General features: G+C 38.9%; 1 protein-coding gene across 1 annotated transcript in view; it reads left to right on the plus strand.

The window, feature by feature from the left end:
• LOC147635931 (uncharacterized) overlaps nucleotides 1-1,235 on the plus strand; it is a 44,540-nt gene extending 43,305 nt beyond the window's left edge. The window contains exon 2 of the mRNA XM_086801330.1: nucleotides 692-1,235. Within this exon, the coding sequence (XP_086657456.1) occupies nucleotides 692-1,093 (402 nt within the window). The 3' untranslated portion in view covers nucleotides 1,094-1,235. The remainder of the gene's footprint in view (nucleotides 1-691) is intronic.
• The last annotated feature ends 19,983 nt before the right edge of the window (nucleotides 1,236-21,218 follow it).

Here is a 21,218-nt window from a genome sequence, read left to right on the forward strand (position 1 = left end):
CTTTCTCATCCTTTTGCCTCCCCCCTCTTGCATCTCCCTTCCTGATGTGGCGTTTCAGTTTCAGCTCCCTCAAAAATGCTGTTTCCATTTCCATGTCCGTTTGGTTCACCATTTCCCATGACTATGGTGCAGATCAAGGCCCACGGTCTGTTTGAGTTGCAGCAGCAGGTCAATTGGCTGGAAGAACTGCAGCTGGTTTGCACAAGTGGGAGTCAGCCTTATATAAAGGATCAATTGAAGCCTTGGTTGTTTTGGTTATAATGTTTTTTATTCTAAGAAAATATAGCACAATAGCATTATAGAGGCTGTTTGTTTTCTTCAGAGGAGTGAAGTGTATGATTGATAATGATTGGGTATACCTGTATATTTTTTGCCTTCTACAAAATCAGAGATATGCTAGCTACTAATTGGTGGAGCCTGTCATGTTAATAGCATGCCTCAACTATGGCTTGCACAAGTGGGTTCTGGGAGTCAGCCTTATATAAAGGATCAATTGAAGCCTTAGTTGTTTTGGTTATAATGTTTTTTATTCTAAGAAAATATAGCACAATAGCATTATAGAAGCTGTTTGTTTTCTTCAGAGGAGTGAAGTGTATGATTGATAATGATTGGGTATACCTGTATATTTTTTGCCTTCTACAAAATCAGACATATGCTAGCAACTAATTGGTGGAGCTTGTCATGTTAACAGCATGCCTCAACTATGATTCGAGCTGCATGGACGAGGCGTTCTAGTGGCCAGCCTCCTGCCAGAAAGAATAAGAAATCCTGGGGCCAACGAGTTGATAAGTACATGAAACCGTTTATGCTAGACATAAACATATCCAGAAGGTATCTATCTGCCAAAGTGATGCACCGAGTCACAAGCAAAGTCGTCTCTGTCGTTTCCACCAATTCCAAAGATCTTCGAGATTCTTTGCCATCTCTGATTGATGCAAATGCATGTAAAACTGTTGGAAGACTCCTTGCAGAGCGTACAAAGGAAGCGGACGTGTTTGCAGTCACGTTCGCGCCCCGCAAGCATGAGAAATTAGAGGGAAAACTAGCCCTCATTCTTGACACAATCCTTGCAAATGACATAGTCCTTGTGTAGGCACCTTGAAAGAAGATATATCAATATACATTTTTGAATGATGCATAATTTTTGAGTAAGCAGTGATAATATACTAGTATTACTAATCGATAAATGCTTATACTATCAATTTATATTTTCAGAAATTATAAATGTTTGTAAAGACCAGTGAGCATGAAATTTATTCCTTAATATGTAGTCTCTGAAATTTCATGTAATATAACAGTTAGTTGAATCATTAATATCAAAATTTTACATCAACGTAAATATATAATAGCTTATAAACAATAGAAATCTTTCTTTGGACTTGTTCAGTGATTTTTTTGGGTTAAAATTTAATCATTTGATTATTATTTTTTGTTTGTTATCAGTGAAGACAGTGTTGACATATGGATGCATTGATGAGATGTATAATCTTTCAATTGCTGTACAAAAATATTTATTGATAAAAAAGATTGATGTGTGTGTGTGTGTGTGAGAGAGAGAGAGAGAGAGAGAGAGAAAGAGAGGAGAGTGCATTATTAATGTTTGGTTGAGTGTCATGGTATGATGGTTCGCAAATGCGATAGCTGAAGGTTGAGGACGTGGTGGTGGTGCTTTTAAGGTTGGGATTTTTTAACGAGAGTTTTTCCATCACAGAAAACTCTCCAAACCCACTATCTTCGTTTTGCACTTTTCTGTTTGCAGTCACTTTGATTGATTTATAGAATTTATCATCTTTATACCACCCCTATAACCCTCCTACTTGGACTTGTTGAAGGAGCAATAACCTATGACTTTACCAATGAGCGCTAGTTTAGCTGTTAGAGTGTTGGACTCTAATCCCCAAGGTCGTGGGTTCGAATCTTGTGGGGGCCTCATGTGATATCATCTCCCTTGGGAGATTTATAAGTCCAAAAGTTGATATGTGGGCGGCCTCGGCCCCGGCTTGTGCCATACCTGAGGGGGGTGCCTTCCACCATACGGGGGTTGGGGGTGTGTGTGAGTATTTCTACAAAATTTCCTGTACCTGCTAAAATAAAAAAAATAAAAAAAAATAACCTATGACTTCTGTCTTTGATTGAACTCTCCATTGATTTCTTCTTAACATCATTGATAACCTTTATATATAATTAATTAATTGAAGTATGCAAAAGGCTTGTGGGGTCAATGAAACCAAAAGATGTTAACAACATATGAACCTTGAGTGCATTTTATGTCAACACAGGCATCGTGTGTTGTCCTCACAGTAATATGGTATAGGTTGGATGTGTCTATGTATTGTCCTTCCTCCCAACATGTTGTCTTAGTAATCTGGACTCATGGTGATTGAACTCCAATTGTTTTAAACCCAAATATCACTAATTTCTGTACTGTTTCACCCATTACAAAGGCCCCAAAATTATCTTTAGGACAGTCCAAATGTCCCCAAATCTCATAAATAGGCTGTGCATTTAAACATGTAGCACTCTTCCCAACTCCATCTCCTCGGTGCAGCATAATTTGCATATTTGTCTACCCTGTGGGATGCCCTTTATTCTCTATGTATCGATGCGAAGGCAGTGTGAAGATACTCTCAGCTGGCCAATGGCAATCCTGTAGAGGTAATCGTTCTTCTTCAAGCCTCTCAATGGATCCATCCTCATCAATGGTCCTCATGAAGTGCTTCAGCTGCAACCTAGTGCATCCATGAGGTATGTCTGTGAAGTCTCAATGAATCCATCCTCATGAAGTTCTTTCTGTAGAACGTATATCCATGTTGAAACTATATAGAGCTGTGTCTCATGCAGGTGGATGGTATGGTTGATCTCTTGGGTGTATTTTTTCTTAGAATTTTTCCACAATGGGATTTCGATTACAAGATGGTTGTATGCGAGCTGCAAAACCCAAAACTTGTTCGTTTGTAGATTGAGTGCAAAAAATGCATTGGGGTAGTATCAAAATTTATTACTTTGCTCAAAAGTAACATGCCCACCCTCCTTCCTTTTGTTTCCTTTTTGTACTATCCTTTGGCATAATCTCCTTACTTTTGTTTCCTTTTTGTACTATCCTCTCATAATCTCATTGATCATTGTGCAAAAGTTTTGTTAAAACACCATTTGTTACATATTGAGATTACTTCCTGAAAAATGTGAAGATTCTATCTCCCCCTTGCAATTAGTTTACAATACATGAATTGATGAAGCAACTTTAAAACGGAAGAGGTATCAAGGGCCCTAAACTAGAGCACTGATAATACAAGGATCACACACACATAAATAGGCACACAATCTTTCAAAAACATTTTGGATGCTTTTAGGTAGTACAAGAGGAACTATGTGACCCACCCTCATTAGGCAAACCTATTGACTAAGTGCTAGAAGATGCCAATAGTGCAATCCAATTCACATTTGCCCTTGAAGTCCAATAGCCACCGTTTCCTAGATAGAATTGTGCTTAGCTTTCCAAGTGCTCAATCATTACATCCTTGTCATGGATTGGTTATGAGGTATGGTTATTAATCTATGGGTCATCGAAAGTAGCGTACCACCAACATGAACTTTGCCTCCTCCTCCTCAAGAAATCGGACCACTTTGCAATTCACCTTGGGAATCTTCGACTCGATTGGTTTTTTCCCATTCTTTCCATGCTTTTAGTCGATGGTTGCCATTCCTTCCACAAGAACTCTGCCTCCTCCTCCTCAAGAAATCGGACCACTCTACAATTCACCTTGGGAATCTTCTCTCTTTTAACTCGATTGGTTTTTGCCCATTCTTTCCATGCTTTTTGTCGATGGTTGCCATTCCAGAATGTGTTGCCATCCTTCCATCTCCTCTAGTATCGTGTCAAACTCAATTGCTGATAATGATAGGTCATGATCGACTGCACTTCAACGGTCAAATGAAAAGGGCTCTTTGCTAGGGAATCCCTCAGAGACAATGAATGCCGCCATTGTCAATTGGTATATGCTCTCCTCCATGCTTTTGATCAACCCCTCAATGGAATCCTCATTCGTACGGATTGTCGGGTTTGCAAGGAGGCAACAAAGTGGCACTCTAGGAAGGCGGTTATGATTATCGACTAAGTGATCCTCCACCCAATTCGTGGAGATGTGTTGATCAACCACTTGGCCGAAACTCTCATTTATGGACTCCTCTTCTTTAACAATCGTGGCACTACTGTTGGTCACATGATTGTCGACGGGTGTTGAAGAACCAGCCCCCAAAGTCAACTGCAATTGCGTGGTGTTCATTACCTCGCTTGATGTGGCCACTTGTGATATGCCCACATCTTGCAATAATGCGATCTTGTCTTTATTTCTGGTGAACCCCTTCGATTGCAAACGAGTTCGAGGAGGCCATTTGGCTTGAAATATGCCGTGTTGAGTGTTGACAAAATCCTAGCGGGCCTTAAGAATGAGCTAGTGGCTGCGTTGAAGGGGGGGGGAGGTGCAAGGGCACGCTAAGGGAGCGAGGGGGCATGAGGGCGTGTTGAGGGAGGAGAGGGGGGCGCGAGTGTGCATTGACATTGAGGGAGTGAGGGTGCATCAAGGGAGGATAGGGGACGTGAGGGCGCATTGAGGGAGGAGAGGGGGGCACGATGAGAGAGGGCTCACAAGGGGCTTTATGAGGAGAGAGAGAGAGAGAGAGAGAGAGAGAGAGAGAGAGAGAGAGGGAGGGAGGGAGGGAGGGAGGGAGGGAGGGAGGGAGGGAGAGAGAGAGGTCATGATTCATTTACGATTTTTTTTTAATTAAAAAAGAAGTGTAAAACCAATTGACTATGCCATAAGAATTAAGAGCACGGAATTATGTAGAGAGAGAGAGAGAGAGAGAGAGAGAGAGAGAGAGAGAGAGAGAGAGTAGGGATGCTAAATTTATATATATATATATCAAAGAACTTATTTTTTAAGATTTTTTTTAGAATTAATATTTTTTAAAATAATAATTGTTTTAAAACGGTTGAATTAAAAATGACCAACTTATTTAAAGGTGTTAATCACCATTCATTACTTGTGTAATTGGTACCTGGTGTGTCATTCTTTATTGTTCTTGTGTGCTTCTTTTTTATTCCTCTTTACAATGAGTTATACACTCACATTTCCATATTCTAAGAAGAATCTAAGTTTCAGCAATGGATGAGTTCTCGTGAGTCCAAAGTTTTTATAAGAACAAGTAGCTTCCCACTCATTCTATGGATTGCAAGACATAGTAAATATTGGGTCCCAAGAGTTGCATGTCTCTCTCGAGGCAACCTCTTATCATCATGAGGGGGAGGAGTTCTATATACTTGAGGACTCTCTTTCAACCAGTTACTCCGCAATAGTTGATGCTTCGTTGAACTTAAACCCACAACCAATATCCATCTTAGATAGCCCGCCCAGAGGACTTCCAACTGAGACTAATGTGATAGATTTATGCAACCCCTTTCAAGATAACAACAAAACCGATGCATCATGCTCATCCACTATTACAAGAGGAGATGTTAAGAGCATTTTGGAATACCTTTGGAGCATGAAGAAGGCAAACACATTAACAAAGATTTTGTTGAATGTCAAAGAGGTTATCAAGGTCGTGGAGATTCCTAGGCAATATAATGGTGATATTGCACTTGATTTTCCACCAACAATGGGAACACGTTCAGGAATGGAGCATAAGTAGAGTAGGGCGTAGAAGTCTAGTCTTGTGATATATTCCCTTTCTCTTCCATCGAATCCCTTTCCTCTGTGTGGTCAAAGTCGTAAACCTCTAACATTGCCTTCCCTGGAGTATGTTGGAGAAGCCATTGCCTAGGTAGTTTGAAGTGTGAATGAACTTTACTCTCGTTTAAAGAGCCACAGGGTGTCAAATACATCACATTTTTTTGGAAGCATGCTAAAGGCACCGACCACTAGAGAGGAGTGCAGGAATGCATCTGGAAAGCTCCTTCGCCATTACTACTCAGTGTCGGTGATGATGTGCATTGCTACATGTAATTGCTACATCTATTATATATGATGCCCTCCGGCGAGACAATGAGTAGATTAATGATACACATCGGTTTCCATCAACATAATGTACGGGCAGGCACATTAAAGGCACTAACTGATAGGACAAGGAAAATGGTGTCCAGGGTGCTAGGGGTAGATTGCAATGCTGGGGCAAGGAAGGTACAAATGTGTGTAACCAAAGAAATCGTAATGGCAGCACTAGTGCAAGAAGGTGGCTCCTCACATTTCATTAGGGAACAAGAGTTCATCAACATTGCAGAGGAGATGGGACCACTGGCGGAAGACAGTTGGTAGGCTAATTTGGTTGGACAATTATGTTTCTGTAAAAGAGTTACTAAAATCTAGATAAGTAAAGTGTGAAATTTGAACAATTTTATTTTTTGGTTTCGGAGGTCAGTTACTACAGCAGCCCGGCAAGGGCCTTCAAAGAAGAGCGTTGGCTTGGATGCACTTCTAAAGATGAAGCGAGAGTGCACTTAAAGTGCTATGTTTTTAAGATGTCCACCATTGGACCCGCTTCAGCGTTGGATTTGGTGAATCAAATGCGATGGACCAACTCCGGCAACTTGTGGCGTACGTGGATATAGTTCGACCACCATGGCTTGTCATGTGTATGATTCAAGGTAGTATATTACCAATGTAGAGTATTAAGGTAGTTAGAGCTGGTGGTCAATTGTGTTATCTTATAAATGACTAGAGTTTTCACACAGCATGTAGAGTCTTCTAACGATTGCGACATGTGAAGTAAAAGAGTAGGATATGGAGGTCCAATGTCTGTTCTGGGAATGCATTAATGAAGTGATGGCAAACCATGGTTGTGAAAGGATAGATTTCTTTAGTTTCATGGCAGACGAGACTCGAGCTAAGTGGAATGCAGTTCGACATGTGTTCAATGGTGGAAAAAAATAATGTCCTTAGAGATAGGGAGAAGTCTTGCCTGTTTCATTGGGAGAAAAGCATGGTTGCCCACACAACAAAGGATGTGTATGTTACGTCTCAAGGAGAGCACAAAGCAATGTGCAAGAAGTGGCGCATGGCTCCTACACTGAAGCTGCATAAGTGGAGGCTCAGTTGATATGTCAATGGTGGTGCAATGGTCATGTGGGAGGTGCGCATAGCACATTGGGGTTCAATCATGACAACAATAGAGAGAAGTAATGATGGTCCAAACACCCCAAGAACAAATCTAGCATAAAGCAAACATGGAAGTTGGCTGGTAGGGGAAGGATATAGATGCAAGATTTCTCTTTATGATGTATGTACTACTGATATGGCAAATGCAATTTTGTAAAGCACAAAGGGAGTCTCTTACTCTCAAGGCAAGCACATAGGGAGATGACCAAGCTTAGAGAAAATAAATGAACGATGCTCTACAAGCCCAACCCAAGTGGTCTGAATACTTAATCAAGCAACTAAAGGAACACCCATGTATAAGGCACCTACCCCTCTCACAAAGAAAGTGCACATCACAAGAGACTGCCCGCTATGGTCATTGATATTGATGATGAGGCCATGCATCGACCAGAGTACAACACACATGTAAGAGACCAAAATTATGCTGGGAGTCCACACAGAAGATCATTTTTAAGGAGCATTATACACGCAATACTCCAAAAAGAACAGCGGAAGTCACAGAGGGCAGTGTCATTGAGTGCAAGGTGAATGAAGCAATGTGGGCAATCCGAAGGACATGCATTGGCAGTAAGGTCACATGCAGAGCAAAATGCCTCGTAGGGGTAAGAGGTGTGGGAAACACATAGCCGGATCCACGAAAGGGTGTGCCTGCACCATCTTTTTAAAGCTATCGCAACAAGCATCCTAATGGTCTCATTAGACAATGGATGTGGTTATGCCCTGACCATGTGCTTCATTGCTATATTGTGGACACCAACATAGACCCAAAGCCCAATCCACCACCCAAGATATGGCCAATTGCTATAGGAACTAACCTCACAGACAAGGACGTATATTTATTATGGGAAGGTAGATACTAGGTGGAGAGCAAGAATGCAAAAGGTGTTATGCCCACCCCACGTAGCAGTGGGGCTTCAAGGTTCTTTACAATTGCGACTTCAAAAGAACCCCCATATAGGTCCACTACTAACACAGAGGGTGGTGGCTCACGCATGCAGAATGGCATGAGTACCACACGTCGATATATCAGAGGAAGTGGCCAAAAAAATAAAGGTCACTTTGAAAATGAAAGCTACGGTGGTAGAAGAAGTACAAAGAGTAGAGCACAAGTATGAAGTTTTCAAGATCGAATCACACGGGGATGATGCACACGTGGAAAAATATGATATGCATGTGAAAGACGCATCATTTTGTTCGGGGAAGGGGTTTGAAATCAGGCACTTTACTCATTACTTGTTTACTTGAGAGGTAATAAACTACACCAACTCGCTGCAACTCACACACCCAACCTAAATATTTCTTGAGCATGTTTGTGAAAGTATAATTATTTTTTACAATTAAAACACTACAAAGTGCCCTTAGGCTAAGGTCATTTTTACCTAATTTCAATTTATTCCAATTGCACATTGGAGGTTTCTTTTTGAATATCTGTTTAGGGGAAAGCATTTTAGACACTAGGAGGATTTTTATATCCAAAAATATCTCAATTTTGAATTACCTCCCTCTAGACATTTTCTCTCTCTAGGCCAAAACAGGGTAAAACGGGATCTTTCTTTTATTTCAGAGAGGGGAATAATTATGAGATCAGAAGGGGAGGTTCTTACACCTGCACACCTCAAAAGCCGGAGGGAGGAATCGTACATTAGGATTGTAAACAATGCACACACACAAGATAGAGAAGCTTGAGAGCACACAAACTCACTAGATTAGATTGAACAAATGTGTGTCAGATACAAAACATAAGTAAACAACCCCAAAATGTGTAGATAAGAGGGTGTACATACGCACGGGGGAGAAATCCTCCTAGTGAGGAAAAAAGCGCCCCGACGGTCATAAGTGTGTTCACACACATCGCTACCATATAATGCTATAGCAATAAACAATTTAACACTCCAAAAATAGGTGAATCTTTATACTTTTCTATGCATACAAAATATAAATTTCTTCAACACAATTTATGAGAAACTTGACATCATAAAAATAAAATATATCGTGCCATCTCCATGAGAGACTTGTTCTTCCTCTCAACCACACCATTTTGCTAAGGTGTGTATGGCACTGCACATTGATGCCTTATGCCTTTTTCAGCCATATATACATGAAATTCCTTGGACATATACTCCCCCCCTCGATCTAAACTAAGGGTGCAAACTTTACATGCATTTTCAACCATGGATACAAAGTGCCTAAAGCACATAAAAACCTCTCACTTCTGCTTTAATGAAAACACCCAGCAATATCTGGAGTAATCATCAATAAAAGTGACAAAGTAGAGATATCCCCCAATAGATGGTGTCCTCATAAGACCACATACATCATTATGTATAAGCTATAATTTCTTAACAGATGCCCGCTGCATTTTACCAAGAATACACCCCTCACATACATGTCTAAGAGGGGTCTCAAGAGTTGACACCTCAAATACCATATCATGCCTTTGAAGGCGTAACAAATTGCCATAATTTAGATGGCCAAATCGTGCATGCCATAATTCTGCATCACTCATAGCACGAATCGTAGACACTGAATAAGCATCATGCTGCAACTTCTCAAATAAATTCATCTTATATAGGGCATGAAAAAAGGTACCTGAGACAATGATAGAATAACCATCATTTCTATCCTGAACTGTATATCTGTCATCCACAAATTTCACCATCAAGCTTGACAAGGCTAAGGCTGAAACTGACAGCAAGTTCTTCTTAATGCCTGGCACATATAAAACTTTAGAAAGAGTAAATGCACCCCCATTTCTATCCTGAATTGTACATATGTAATCCACAAATTTCACCATCAAGCTTGACAAGGCTAAGGCTGAAACTGACAGCAAGTTCTTCTTAATGCCTGGCACATATAAAACTTTAGAAAGAGTAAATGCACCCCCATTTGCAATAGTGAGCACAACTCTACCAACTCTTTTGATAGGATATGAGGAACCATTTGCACATGTGACGGTTCTTGCACTTGGGACAGATTCCAGAGATGAGAACAAATTTTTTTGTGAAGTAATATGCTTACTATCACCACTGTCAAAGTACCAAGCATCCGATTCTACCACTGACATGCATACATCATGATAAACTGAAGGGTCATAACTGTAATGTACAGTACATGCCCAATGATCTTGAGCAAAACTTGCAGATTCCTTCTTCTCTGCACTTGGTGCAAATGCTTCTTTCTTTTTCTCCTTCTCTGGCTTCTTCTTGCACTCATTTATGTAGTGCCTTGGTTTCCGACAATAGTGACACTTGCCTTTCTTTTTAAGCTAATCACCTTCTTTCTCTGCATCCTTAACTGAGGATTCTGATTTTGGCTTATAGCCACCATGCGAAGAAGCTTTACCTTTGCCTTTCTGACTGGCAATAAAAGCTTGGTCACCAACTCGCATAATAGATATGTTTTGCCTAGACTGCTCTTCTAGCAAGAGTACTGAAACCAGCTCATTAAATGTAAGGGCATTTGGATTTCCCTTCATCATCATGAGTCTAAGGGTAGAGACAAAACTTTGATAAGAATCCGACAATGCATTGAGAATTGTGGGCACCAATGTACTATCAGGATATATCTCATCCACACTAGCGAGCTGCTCCTTAAAATCTTTGATCTTGGTTAAGAAGCTATCCATTGAGTCTCCCTCATTCATGTGCTCAGACTCCAATTGTTTGCATAGATATACAACATGTGCTTCATTGCGCACTTGGTATAATGCAACAAGTGCATCTCACGTGTGTTTTGAAGTCTTACATGACCGAATATGAGGAATAATGCTTCGCTTCACAGAAAGTGCAAGCAATAATGCATATGCATGTGCATCTCTTCCATCCCATCTCATTTGAGCAGCAGTGGGAGGTACTGGTGGTATGTGGAGGAGCCACATCTGTATCAGATTCTACTTCAGATGTACCTACAGCACCTGACTGCATTGGTAGTTGTGAAACAGGACGAGTTTCACTACCACTAATGCCTCATCATATAGGACCACAATGGGTAGTTAGTCCCATCAAGTTTGTCCTCAATAGAAAACAAGTTGAATACATCACTACTGCCAGCCATGACTATCTACCAAATGCAAAATCTTTCAACACACTACAAGTACTCAGTGTTCACTGAATGCAACCCCGGATGTCTGCCAACTGGCTGAATCACTTGCAAAGTGTTTGAAAAATAACACAGAGTAGAGAATAGAGTGTTATAATGGTCGATGTTGTTGAAGACACTGTAGATGCTGTTGCACACCAAATCTTTGCCCGCTGCACAGCTCAAACATCCAAAATTAAGCAGAACCAATCTAAAATGACGCCTCTCCAGAACGTCTATAGAAACCTTGTGGCACCCAAAACGCACCCGAATTGCAACGCGGACCCCAAAATTTTTATATACCTCTTCTCCTAAGCGGGTATCTCAATTGGAGATAGAAAAATAGGGTCATGAGGAGGGAGGCAGACTACTAGATCAAGTGTCAAGGAAGCTAGCTCTGCTACCAATTGTTGGAATTAGGGTTAGGATTGTAAACAATGCACACATACAAGATAGAGAAGCCGGAGAGCACGCAAACGATTAGATTGAACAAATGTGTGCCAAATACAAAACATAAGTAAACAACCCCAAAATGTGTAGATAAGAGGGTGAACATACGCACGGGGGAAAATTCCTCCTAGTGAGGAAAAACACGCCCCGACGGTCGTAAGTGTGTTCACACACATCACTACCATATAATGCTGCAGTAAGAAACAATTTAACACTCCAAAAACACGTGAATCTTTATACTTTTCTATGCATACAAAATATAAATTTCTTCAACATAATTTATGAGAAACTTGACATCATGAAAATAAAATATATCGTGCCACATCGTGCCATCTCCATGAGAGACTTGTTCTTCCTCTCAACCACACCGTTTTGCTAAGGTATGTATGGCACTGCACATTGATGCCTTATGCCTTTTTCAGCCATATATGCCTTATGCCTTTTTCAGCCACATATGCATGAAATTCCTTGGACATATACTCCCCCCCTCGATCTGAACAACTAAGGGTGCCAACTTTACATTCACATGCATTTTCAGCCATGGATACAAAGTGCCTAAAGCACATAAAAACCTCTGACTTCTGCTTTAATGGATACACTCAGCTATATCTGGAGTAATCATCAATAAAAGTGATAAAGTAGAGATATCCCCCAATAGATGGTGTCCTCATAGGACCACATACATCATTATGTATAAGCTATAATTTCTTAACAGCACATCCTTTGGAAATGATGCCCGTCGATGCATTTTACCAAGAATACACCCCTCACATACATGTCTAGTAGGGGTCTCAAGAGTTAGCACTGAAACACCATATCATGCCTTTGAAGGCATAACAAACTGCCATAATTTAGATGGCCAAATCCTGCATGCCATAATTTTACATCACTCATAGTACGAATCATAGAGACACTGAATAAGCATCATGCTGCAACTTCTCAAATACATCCATTTTGTATAGGCCATGAAACAAGGTACCTGAGAGACAACCATCATTTCTATCCTGAACTGTACTTCTGTCATCCACAAATTTCACCATCAAGCTTGACAAGGCTAAGGCTGAAACTGATAGCAAGTTCTTCTTAATACCTAGCACATATAAAACTTTAGAAAGAGTAAATACACCCCCATTTGCAGTAGTGAGCACAACTCTACCAACTCTTTTGAGAGGATATGAGGAACCATTTGCCTGCACTTGGGACAGATTCCAAAGATGAGAACAAATTTTTTTGTGAAGTAATATGCTTACTATCACCACTGTCAAAGTACCAAGCATCTGTTTCTACCACACTGACATATATACATCATGAATAGAAGGGTCATAACTGTAATGTACAGTACATGCCCAATCATCTCAAGCAAAACTTGCAGATTCCTTCTCCTCTGCACTTGGTGCAGATGCATCAGCCCACAACCATGCCCGATTCTTTCTTTTTCTCCTTCTCTAGCTTTTTCTTGCACTCATTTATGTAGTGCCTTGGTTTTCGACAATAGTGACACTTGCCTTTCTTTTTAGGCTTATCACCTTCTTTCTCTGCATCCTTAACTGAGGATTCTGATTTTTGCTTATAGCCACCATGCAAAGAAGCTTCACCTTTGCCTTTCTTGACTAGCAACAAAAGCTTGGTCACCAACTCGCATAATAGATATGTTTTGCCTAGACTGCTCTTCTAGCAAGAGTACTAAAACTAGCTCATTAAATGTAAGGGCATTTGGGTTTCCCTTCATCATGAGTCTAAGGGTGGAGGCAAAACTTTGATAAGAATCCAGCAATGCATTGAGAATTGTGGGTACCAATGTACTATCAGGATATATCTCATCCACACTAGCGAGCTGCTCCTTAAAATCTTTGATCTTGGTTAAGAAGCTGTCCATTGAGTCTCCCTCATTCATGTGCTCAGACTCCAATTGTTTGCATAGATATGCAAAATGTGCTTCCTTGCGCACTTGGTATAATGCAACAAGTGCATCCCACGCGTGTTTTGAAGCCTTACATGACCGAATATGAGGAATAATGCTTCGCTTCACAGAGAGTGCAAGCAATAATGCATATGCATGTGCATCTCTTCCATCCCATCTCATTTGAGCAGCAGTGGGAGGTACTGGTGGTACATGAGGAGCCACATCTATATCAGCTTCTACTTCAAATGTATCTACAGCACCTGATTGCATTGGTAGTTGTGAAACAGGATGAGTTTCACTACCACTCACCACATTCCAAAGGCCTTTAGCAACCAGTACATGCCTCATCATATAGGACCACAATGGGTAGTTAGTCCCATCAAGTTTGTCCTCAATAGACATGTTGAATACATCACTACTGCCAGCCATGACTGTCTACCAAATGCAAAATCTTCAACACACTGCAAGTACTCACTGCAAGTACTTAGTATTCACTGAATGCAACCCCGGATGTCCCCCGACGGATGGCTGCCAAAACTGACTGAATCACTTGCAAAGTGTATGAAAAATAACACAGAGTAGAGAATAGAGTGTTATGATGGTCGATGTTGGTAAAGACACTGTAGATGCTGTTGCACACCAAATCTTTGCCGTCATACACAGCTCAAACATCCAAAATTGAGCAGAACCAATCTAAAATGGCGCCTCTCCAGAACGTCTACAGAAACCTTGTGGCTCCCAAAACGCACCCGAATTGCGACGCGGACCCCAAAAATTTTATATACCTCTTCTCCTAAGCGGGTATCTCAATCCGAGACAGAAAAATAGGGTCGTGAGGAGGGAGGCAGACTACTAGATCAAGTGTCAAGGAAGCTAGCTCTACTACCAATTGTCGGAATTAGGATTAGGATTGTAAACAATGCACACACACAAGATAGAGAAGCTTGAGAGTACACAAACTCACTAGATTAGATTGAACAAATATGTGTCAGATACAAAACATAAGTAAACAACCCCAAAATGTGTAGAGAAGAGGGTGTACATACGCACGAGGAGAAAATCCTCCTAGTGATAGAAAAAGCGCCTCGAAGATATCCTTCGATCATGCTGTGGGCAGGGAACCCAAGAAGTGGTGAAGTCATCTGCATTTGGTCGAATTCGCTTACAATGCTTCTTATCATCAAAGCATTGGGATGAGTCCTTTCAAAGCTTTGTATGGACAAGATTGCCTTACACCGTTCACTTGGTCTGACCCATTGATCAGAGTCGAAATGTCCTGACAAATGCTTGATGACATGGACCAGCAAATGCAATCAAGATATAAAGGCAGCCCCCCAAGACAAACAAAAACATTATGCAGATAAAAAGAGATCTGAGAGAGAGTTCGAAGAATCAGATATGGTCTTCGTTTGAGTACGACCAAAAAGAAGTTCCTTATCCTTAGGGAAGTACAAGAAGCTCTCTCCCAAATACTGTGGGCCGTATGCTGTCATAAAGAAAGTGGGCGATCTAGCCTACAAACTTCTTATGCCTCCCCATCTCAAGGTACAGATAGTACTCCAACCTGAGAAAATCCTTGACATTCGGGAGAAGATTCTCAGGAGCAGAGTCCTCAGAGAATTCTTAGTAAAGTGGAAGTTCTTCCCTCTAGAAGACGCACTTGGGAAGAAGAAGAGTTGGCGAAGGATTACCCCCACTTTGCGAGATGAGGACATCTCGCGTTTTTCAAGTGAGAGAGGATGTAAGATTCCTCCTCAGCCTGAATAACAAATAAGCCTCTACTTCAATCCCTTGTAATCATTCTATGTTTCTGAATACAAGAAAATATTATTTTTCCTTGTTTGGCCTAGTGAGATAAAAATTTCTAGAGAGTGGTAAATCAATATTGGGATATTTTTGGATAAATAAATTCTACAGATATCAAAAAAAATCCTTGAAATAGAAAATCAAAATAGATTTTCCAAGGTGCAATTGGAATTAATAAAAATTGATTTAGAAGACCTTAGCCTAAGGGTCAAGATTTTTGAAAAAAATTGATTATGGTCTAATTAAGGTTCCTATATGGACCAATAAGATTAATCCAAGTGTTGGGACAAGATAAATCCAAAGAATAAAAGAAAATACCCAAAAATGAGTAAATGTCCACATAAGATGAAGAGTTGACTAAGTACTAAGTTTATTAGTTAAAAATTATGAAGTATTAATGAAAAAATGAGATATTTTGGAGTAATCATTCATTTTTGACACATGGGTAAAGAAAAGGGGGCCCTTCAAGGAGGCGCCTATTTCACATGTGTGGATGAGTTTTAAGCTCAAAAATAATAGGATATTTTTATCTCTTCTCTCTCCTAAATCAAACCAAATAAAAAAGGGAGCCAAACTGGTTCAAAACTTGTCCAAATTCAGCCAAACTGAAGCTGGAAAATTCTAGAACTCAGTTGGACTCGGTTAGTGGCCTCCCTCACCTATAAATAGACCCTCATTCCTTTGTATTCTCATCTGTGATCTAAACTATGCCGGTATTACTCTAAGTTAAGCTTATTTTCTATTATCCTCTAAAAACCCTCTACAAATTGAAGAGATTGGAGCTTCTCTCTCTCTTCAATCTTCCTTGGAGACTCCAACAACATACCAAACCAATTGATTGGTTGGGGGCCTCTACTGTGATCAAAGAATCAAGTAATTTAGGAGGTAAAGTGTGGATTATTGTCTTCTTTTTCTTAAATCTCCAAATTTTTCTCTTCTCAATCCCTCTCAAGCTTGAGAAGCATTAATTTGAATGACTTTTGAATACTATTGAAGTTCTTTAATGTATTGTAATGAAGAAACACATAAATTTCCATTTATGCTTAATTTATAATGGTTTTTAAGCATTTCTCTCTCTCCCCCAAAGAATGGTCATTCCTATGACCTATTCTCAATTCGAATGAAGCTTCTCATGAAGCATTTCTCTAATCTAAAAGTAATTTCTATGCTTGTCTAATTGGAGGCCAAAATAATGGCTTTTTAATACTATTATGCTATTTAATTTATGGTAAAATTAAGAATCAATTCATAATTGGATAATCATCCAATTAGTGGTTATTCTAATCACATGAAAAATACTAAACTTTATTCTTTCAAATTTATTGAGAATTATCAGTAATAGAGCAGCGGAGCTATGGTACAAATTTTAAAAAATAAACACATAAATCATTTTCATTTATATTATGAAAAGAGGACTTCCTACCATATTCTAGGATTAATCATCCTAGATTAATTGAATGATTCTCATTATAATCATGTAAAATTTTAATTTTTATGTTCATGCATAAATAGTTAATTATGAAAAAGAGAAATTTCTAGTAATCCATTTTTATGTTAAAAGAGTAATCCCCATGACAATGGAAATCTATGTACTCCAATGAAGTAAGAGAAAAATTGTGATGCTAAAATAATGCATATTGTATTTAAAAATTAAAGAAAGATTTTAGTTAAATTTATCTTTTTGCATAGATAAATTTTAAATGATGAAAGAGGAATTTCCACTATATTGAAATCTAAATATTTAAATAAGAAAAGTGTAATTCCTAGTGTAAAAGAATTAATGAAGATTTTTATTTAAATTTTAAGAGAAAATTTAGTTAAATTTATCTTTTTGTATAGATAAGATTAAATGATGAAAAAGGAATTCCCACCATATTGGAATTCAGATGTTTAAATGAGAAAAGTGGAATTTTTAGCATAATGAAATTAATGGATATTTTATGTAATTTTTAAGAAGAATTTTAAGTAAATTTAATTTATGGTAAAAGAGGAATTCCCATGATAATTGGATTGCACTCATTGAAATGAGAAAAAGAAGGATTTCAAGTTTATTCAAAAAAATAGGTATTGATAATTTAGTTAAAAGAAGAATTTTTATGATATTTAAGAAAAGATGGATTTAGTGTCAAAAGATGAATTTCCACCATAATTCTACCTAATGAATTAAGGTTGAGAAATTATGTGGCATAAAGAATATCTTTGGATATTTTAATTGGTAAAATCACTAAATTGATATTTACCCAAAATCTAGATGTTTAGTTGAAGGGAATCCTTGTAGAACTAAACCGAATGAATTTGGTTAGACTACGTGAGGGACGGATAGTAAACCTAATTGTCCTTCTCTCGATCTAAATCAGACAAAAACTTCGTGCAATTAATAAATCCAAAGAATAGACTATCGAAACTAATCTAGTTTTTCCTTGACCAAACTCACGAAGAATCTAGTTGGACAAATGGACAAAATGATGGGTAGATTACCCTCATGAGAGATCAAGGATCCTCATTATTGAAACTGGGAATTATGAAAAAAGGGTTTTTGGAACCGATCTCAAACTGGAATTTTACTTGCATTGGAACCTCTGTTTTTTTTCATTCGAAGGACTGTTTTATGCCAGAATGCTGGAGGAAGCATTTGGCTTATGTTTTTCTAAGAGGAGGTTTGTTAGAACAGCTGGCGGGGACGTTGCTCGCAGCAAAGCCTGCCGAGGTCTTGACCAGTCTTGGTACAGTTAAAATGGTACGCTTCCAGTACGATGGACGAGGACCGACGAAGCGGTCCCCTGAGTGAAGTGCTAGGACACCTAAAGAGGATCCTAGAGGGTTCTGACCAGGCGATGCACGGGCTCGTGGTTGCTAGGACATGTGTATGTCGAGGAAGATTTTGGATAGACAAAAAGGAAAGATTTTTGAGAACCAAATTTTTATACTGGATCTCATTGGTTGGCCAACTGGTCTTCAACGGAGAGTTCAAAGGATACATTTTTGTAATACAATGGACTCACAATTTTGGAAAATGAGGATCACAAATATTATGATTTCTATTGAAGGATTATTTTTAAAGCCAGTCGAATCTGTTATAAATGGCAATTTTATATTGGGTGTGTACGTGGTATGCCTGGGAACTCTTTTCCTCGTCGGTATCCGGGCAAAAACTCAACCAAATCTTTATAAAGGAATCCCACCAATTCAATGGTCGGGTGGTTGGCTAACCCATGGGCCGGATGGGGTTAGGCTGGGTCAGCAGAGGATTCCTGAGAAACAACTAGATACGATTAGTTACGTTATCCCCCCCCGAGTGTGTGGACCCCGCCCTGCGTGGGAGGCCGACGCCACTTCCGCCGCCGCCAGGGCAGGAGCCCCGGAGCAGGCGAGGGACCTCACAATCTTTATACTTTTCTATGCAAACGAAATATAAATTTCTTCAACACAATTTATGAGAAACTTGACATCATAAAAATAAAATATATCGTGCCATCTCCATGAGAGACTTGTTCTTCCTCTCAACCACACCATTTTGCTAAGGTGTGTATATGGCACTGCACATTGATGCCTTATGCCTTTTTCAGCCATATATGCATGAAATTCCTTGGACATATACTCCCCCCCCTCAATCTAAACTAAGGGTGCCAACTTTACATTCACATGCATTTTTAGCCATGGATACAAAGTGCCTAAAGCACATAAAAACCTCTGACATCTGCTTTAATGGATACACCCAGCTATATCTGGAGTAATCATCAATAAAAGTGACAAAGTAGAGATATCCCCCAATAGATGGTGTCCTCATAGGACCACATACATCATTATGTATAAGCTATAATTTCTTAACAACTCTCACATCCTTTGGAAATGATGCCCGATGCATTTTACCGAGAATACACCCCTCACATACATGTCTAGCAGGGGTCTCAAGAGTTGGCAACTCAAACACCATATCATGCCTTTGAAGGCGTAACAAATGCCATAATTTAGATAGCCAAATCGTGCATGCCATAATTCTGCATCACTCATAGCACGAATCGTAGAGACACTGAACAAGCATCATGCTACAACTTCTCAAATACATCCATCTTGTATAGGCCATGAAACAAGGTACCTGAGATAATGATAGAATAACCATCATTTCTATCCTGAACTGTACATCTGTCATCCATAAATTTCACTATCAAGCTTGACAAGGCTAAGGCTAAAACTGACAGCAAGTTCTTCTTAATGCCTGGCACATATAAAACTTTAGAAAGAGTAAATGCACCCCCATTTGCAGTAGTGAGCACAACTCTACCAACTGTTTTGACAGGATATGAGGAACCATTTGCACATGTGACGGTTCCTGCACTTGGGATAGATTCCAGAGATGAGAACAAATTTTTTTGTGAAGTAATATGCTTACTATTACCACTATCAGAGTACCAAGCATCCGATTCTACCACTGACATGCATACATCATGAACAGAAGGGTCATAACTGTAATGTACAGTACATACCCAATCATCTCGAGCAAAACTTGCAGATTCCTTCTTCTCTGCACTTGGTACAAATGCATCAGTGTAAGATTCTTTCCCCAGTCCCTCAAGATGTCCAGTTTCTCTCCCTGTAATCAATCCCCTTTTCAGAATAATAACAGATCTTGTTTCTATCTGTTTTGGCCTAGAGAGAGAAAATATTCTAGAGAGAGATAATTCAGTTTCTAGATATCTTTGGATGAAAAAATATCCCTTCTAATTAAAATGATTTTCTATGAAACAAAAATTCAAAAAAAAACTTTCCAGTATGCAATTGGAATGAATTGAAAATAGGTAAAAAGGACCTTAGCCTGAGGGTCCAGATTTTTTGAAAATTTTGGATTAAGGTTCCTATGGACCAATAAGATTAATCCAAATGTAAGGAGGAGATAAATTGAATAATAAAAAAAAATCCCCCAAAAATGAGTAAATAATCACATAAGATGAAGAGTTGACTAACGACAAGGTTATTAGTTAAAAAAGAAGATATATTTAGAGGAAATGATGCATTTTTGACACCTCAGTGTGGGGAATTTCCCTCATGAAGGAGGCACCTATTTCACATGTGTGGATGAGTTTCAAACTCACAAATAATGAGATATTTTCATCTCTCCTCTCTCCTGTTTCAACTAGATCCAAAAAGTAAGCTAAACTGACCTAAAAATGGTCAAAAAGTGACCAAACTGATCTGAAAAATTCTAGAATCAGTTTCCTTGGTTAGAGGCTCACTTTTTCCTCTAAATAGAAGCCTCCCTCTTTGTAAAGGTTAATCAAAAGAGTTATTCTCATTAATTTTGATTTCATGCAAAGAAAGATGCATAAAGGAATTTATTTTTATTTCAAAAGAGTTATTCTCATTAATTTTGATTTCATGCATAGAAAGATGCGTAAAGGAATTTATTTTTATTTCAAAAGAGTTATTCTCATTAATTTTGATTTCATGCATAGAAAGATGCATAAAGGAATTTATTTTTATTTCAAAAGAGTTATTCTCATTAGTTTTGATTTCATGCATATAGAAAGATGCATAAAGGAATTTATTTTTATTTCGAAAGTGTTATTTTTCTTAAAATTGAATTGATGCATAAATAGATGTATAAAAGGATTTTTATAAAAATGTTATTCTCACTGAAGTTGATTTTTATAAAAGAATGAAAGGATGGACAGATGTGATGTGAATCAGATAAATGTGAATGAATGGATGGATAGATGTGATGTGAATCAGATAAATGTGAATGAATGGATGGATAGATGTGATGTGAATAGAAGTGATGAGATGTCATGTGAATCAAGATGTAAATGAATGATATGGGATGGATGTGGATGTAT

This window comes from Cibotium barometz, chromosome 8 (genome assembly GCF_041138505.1).
Source record: "Cibotium barometz isolate CiBa-2024 chromosome 8, ASM4113850v1, whole genome shotgun sequence".
NCBI lineage: Eukaryota > Viridiplantae > Streptophyta > Polypodiopsida > Cyatheales > Cibotiaceae > Cibotium > Cibotium barometz.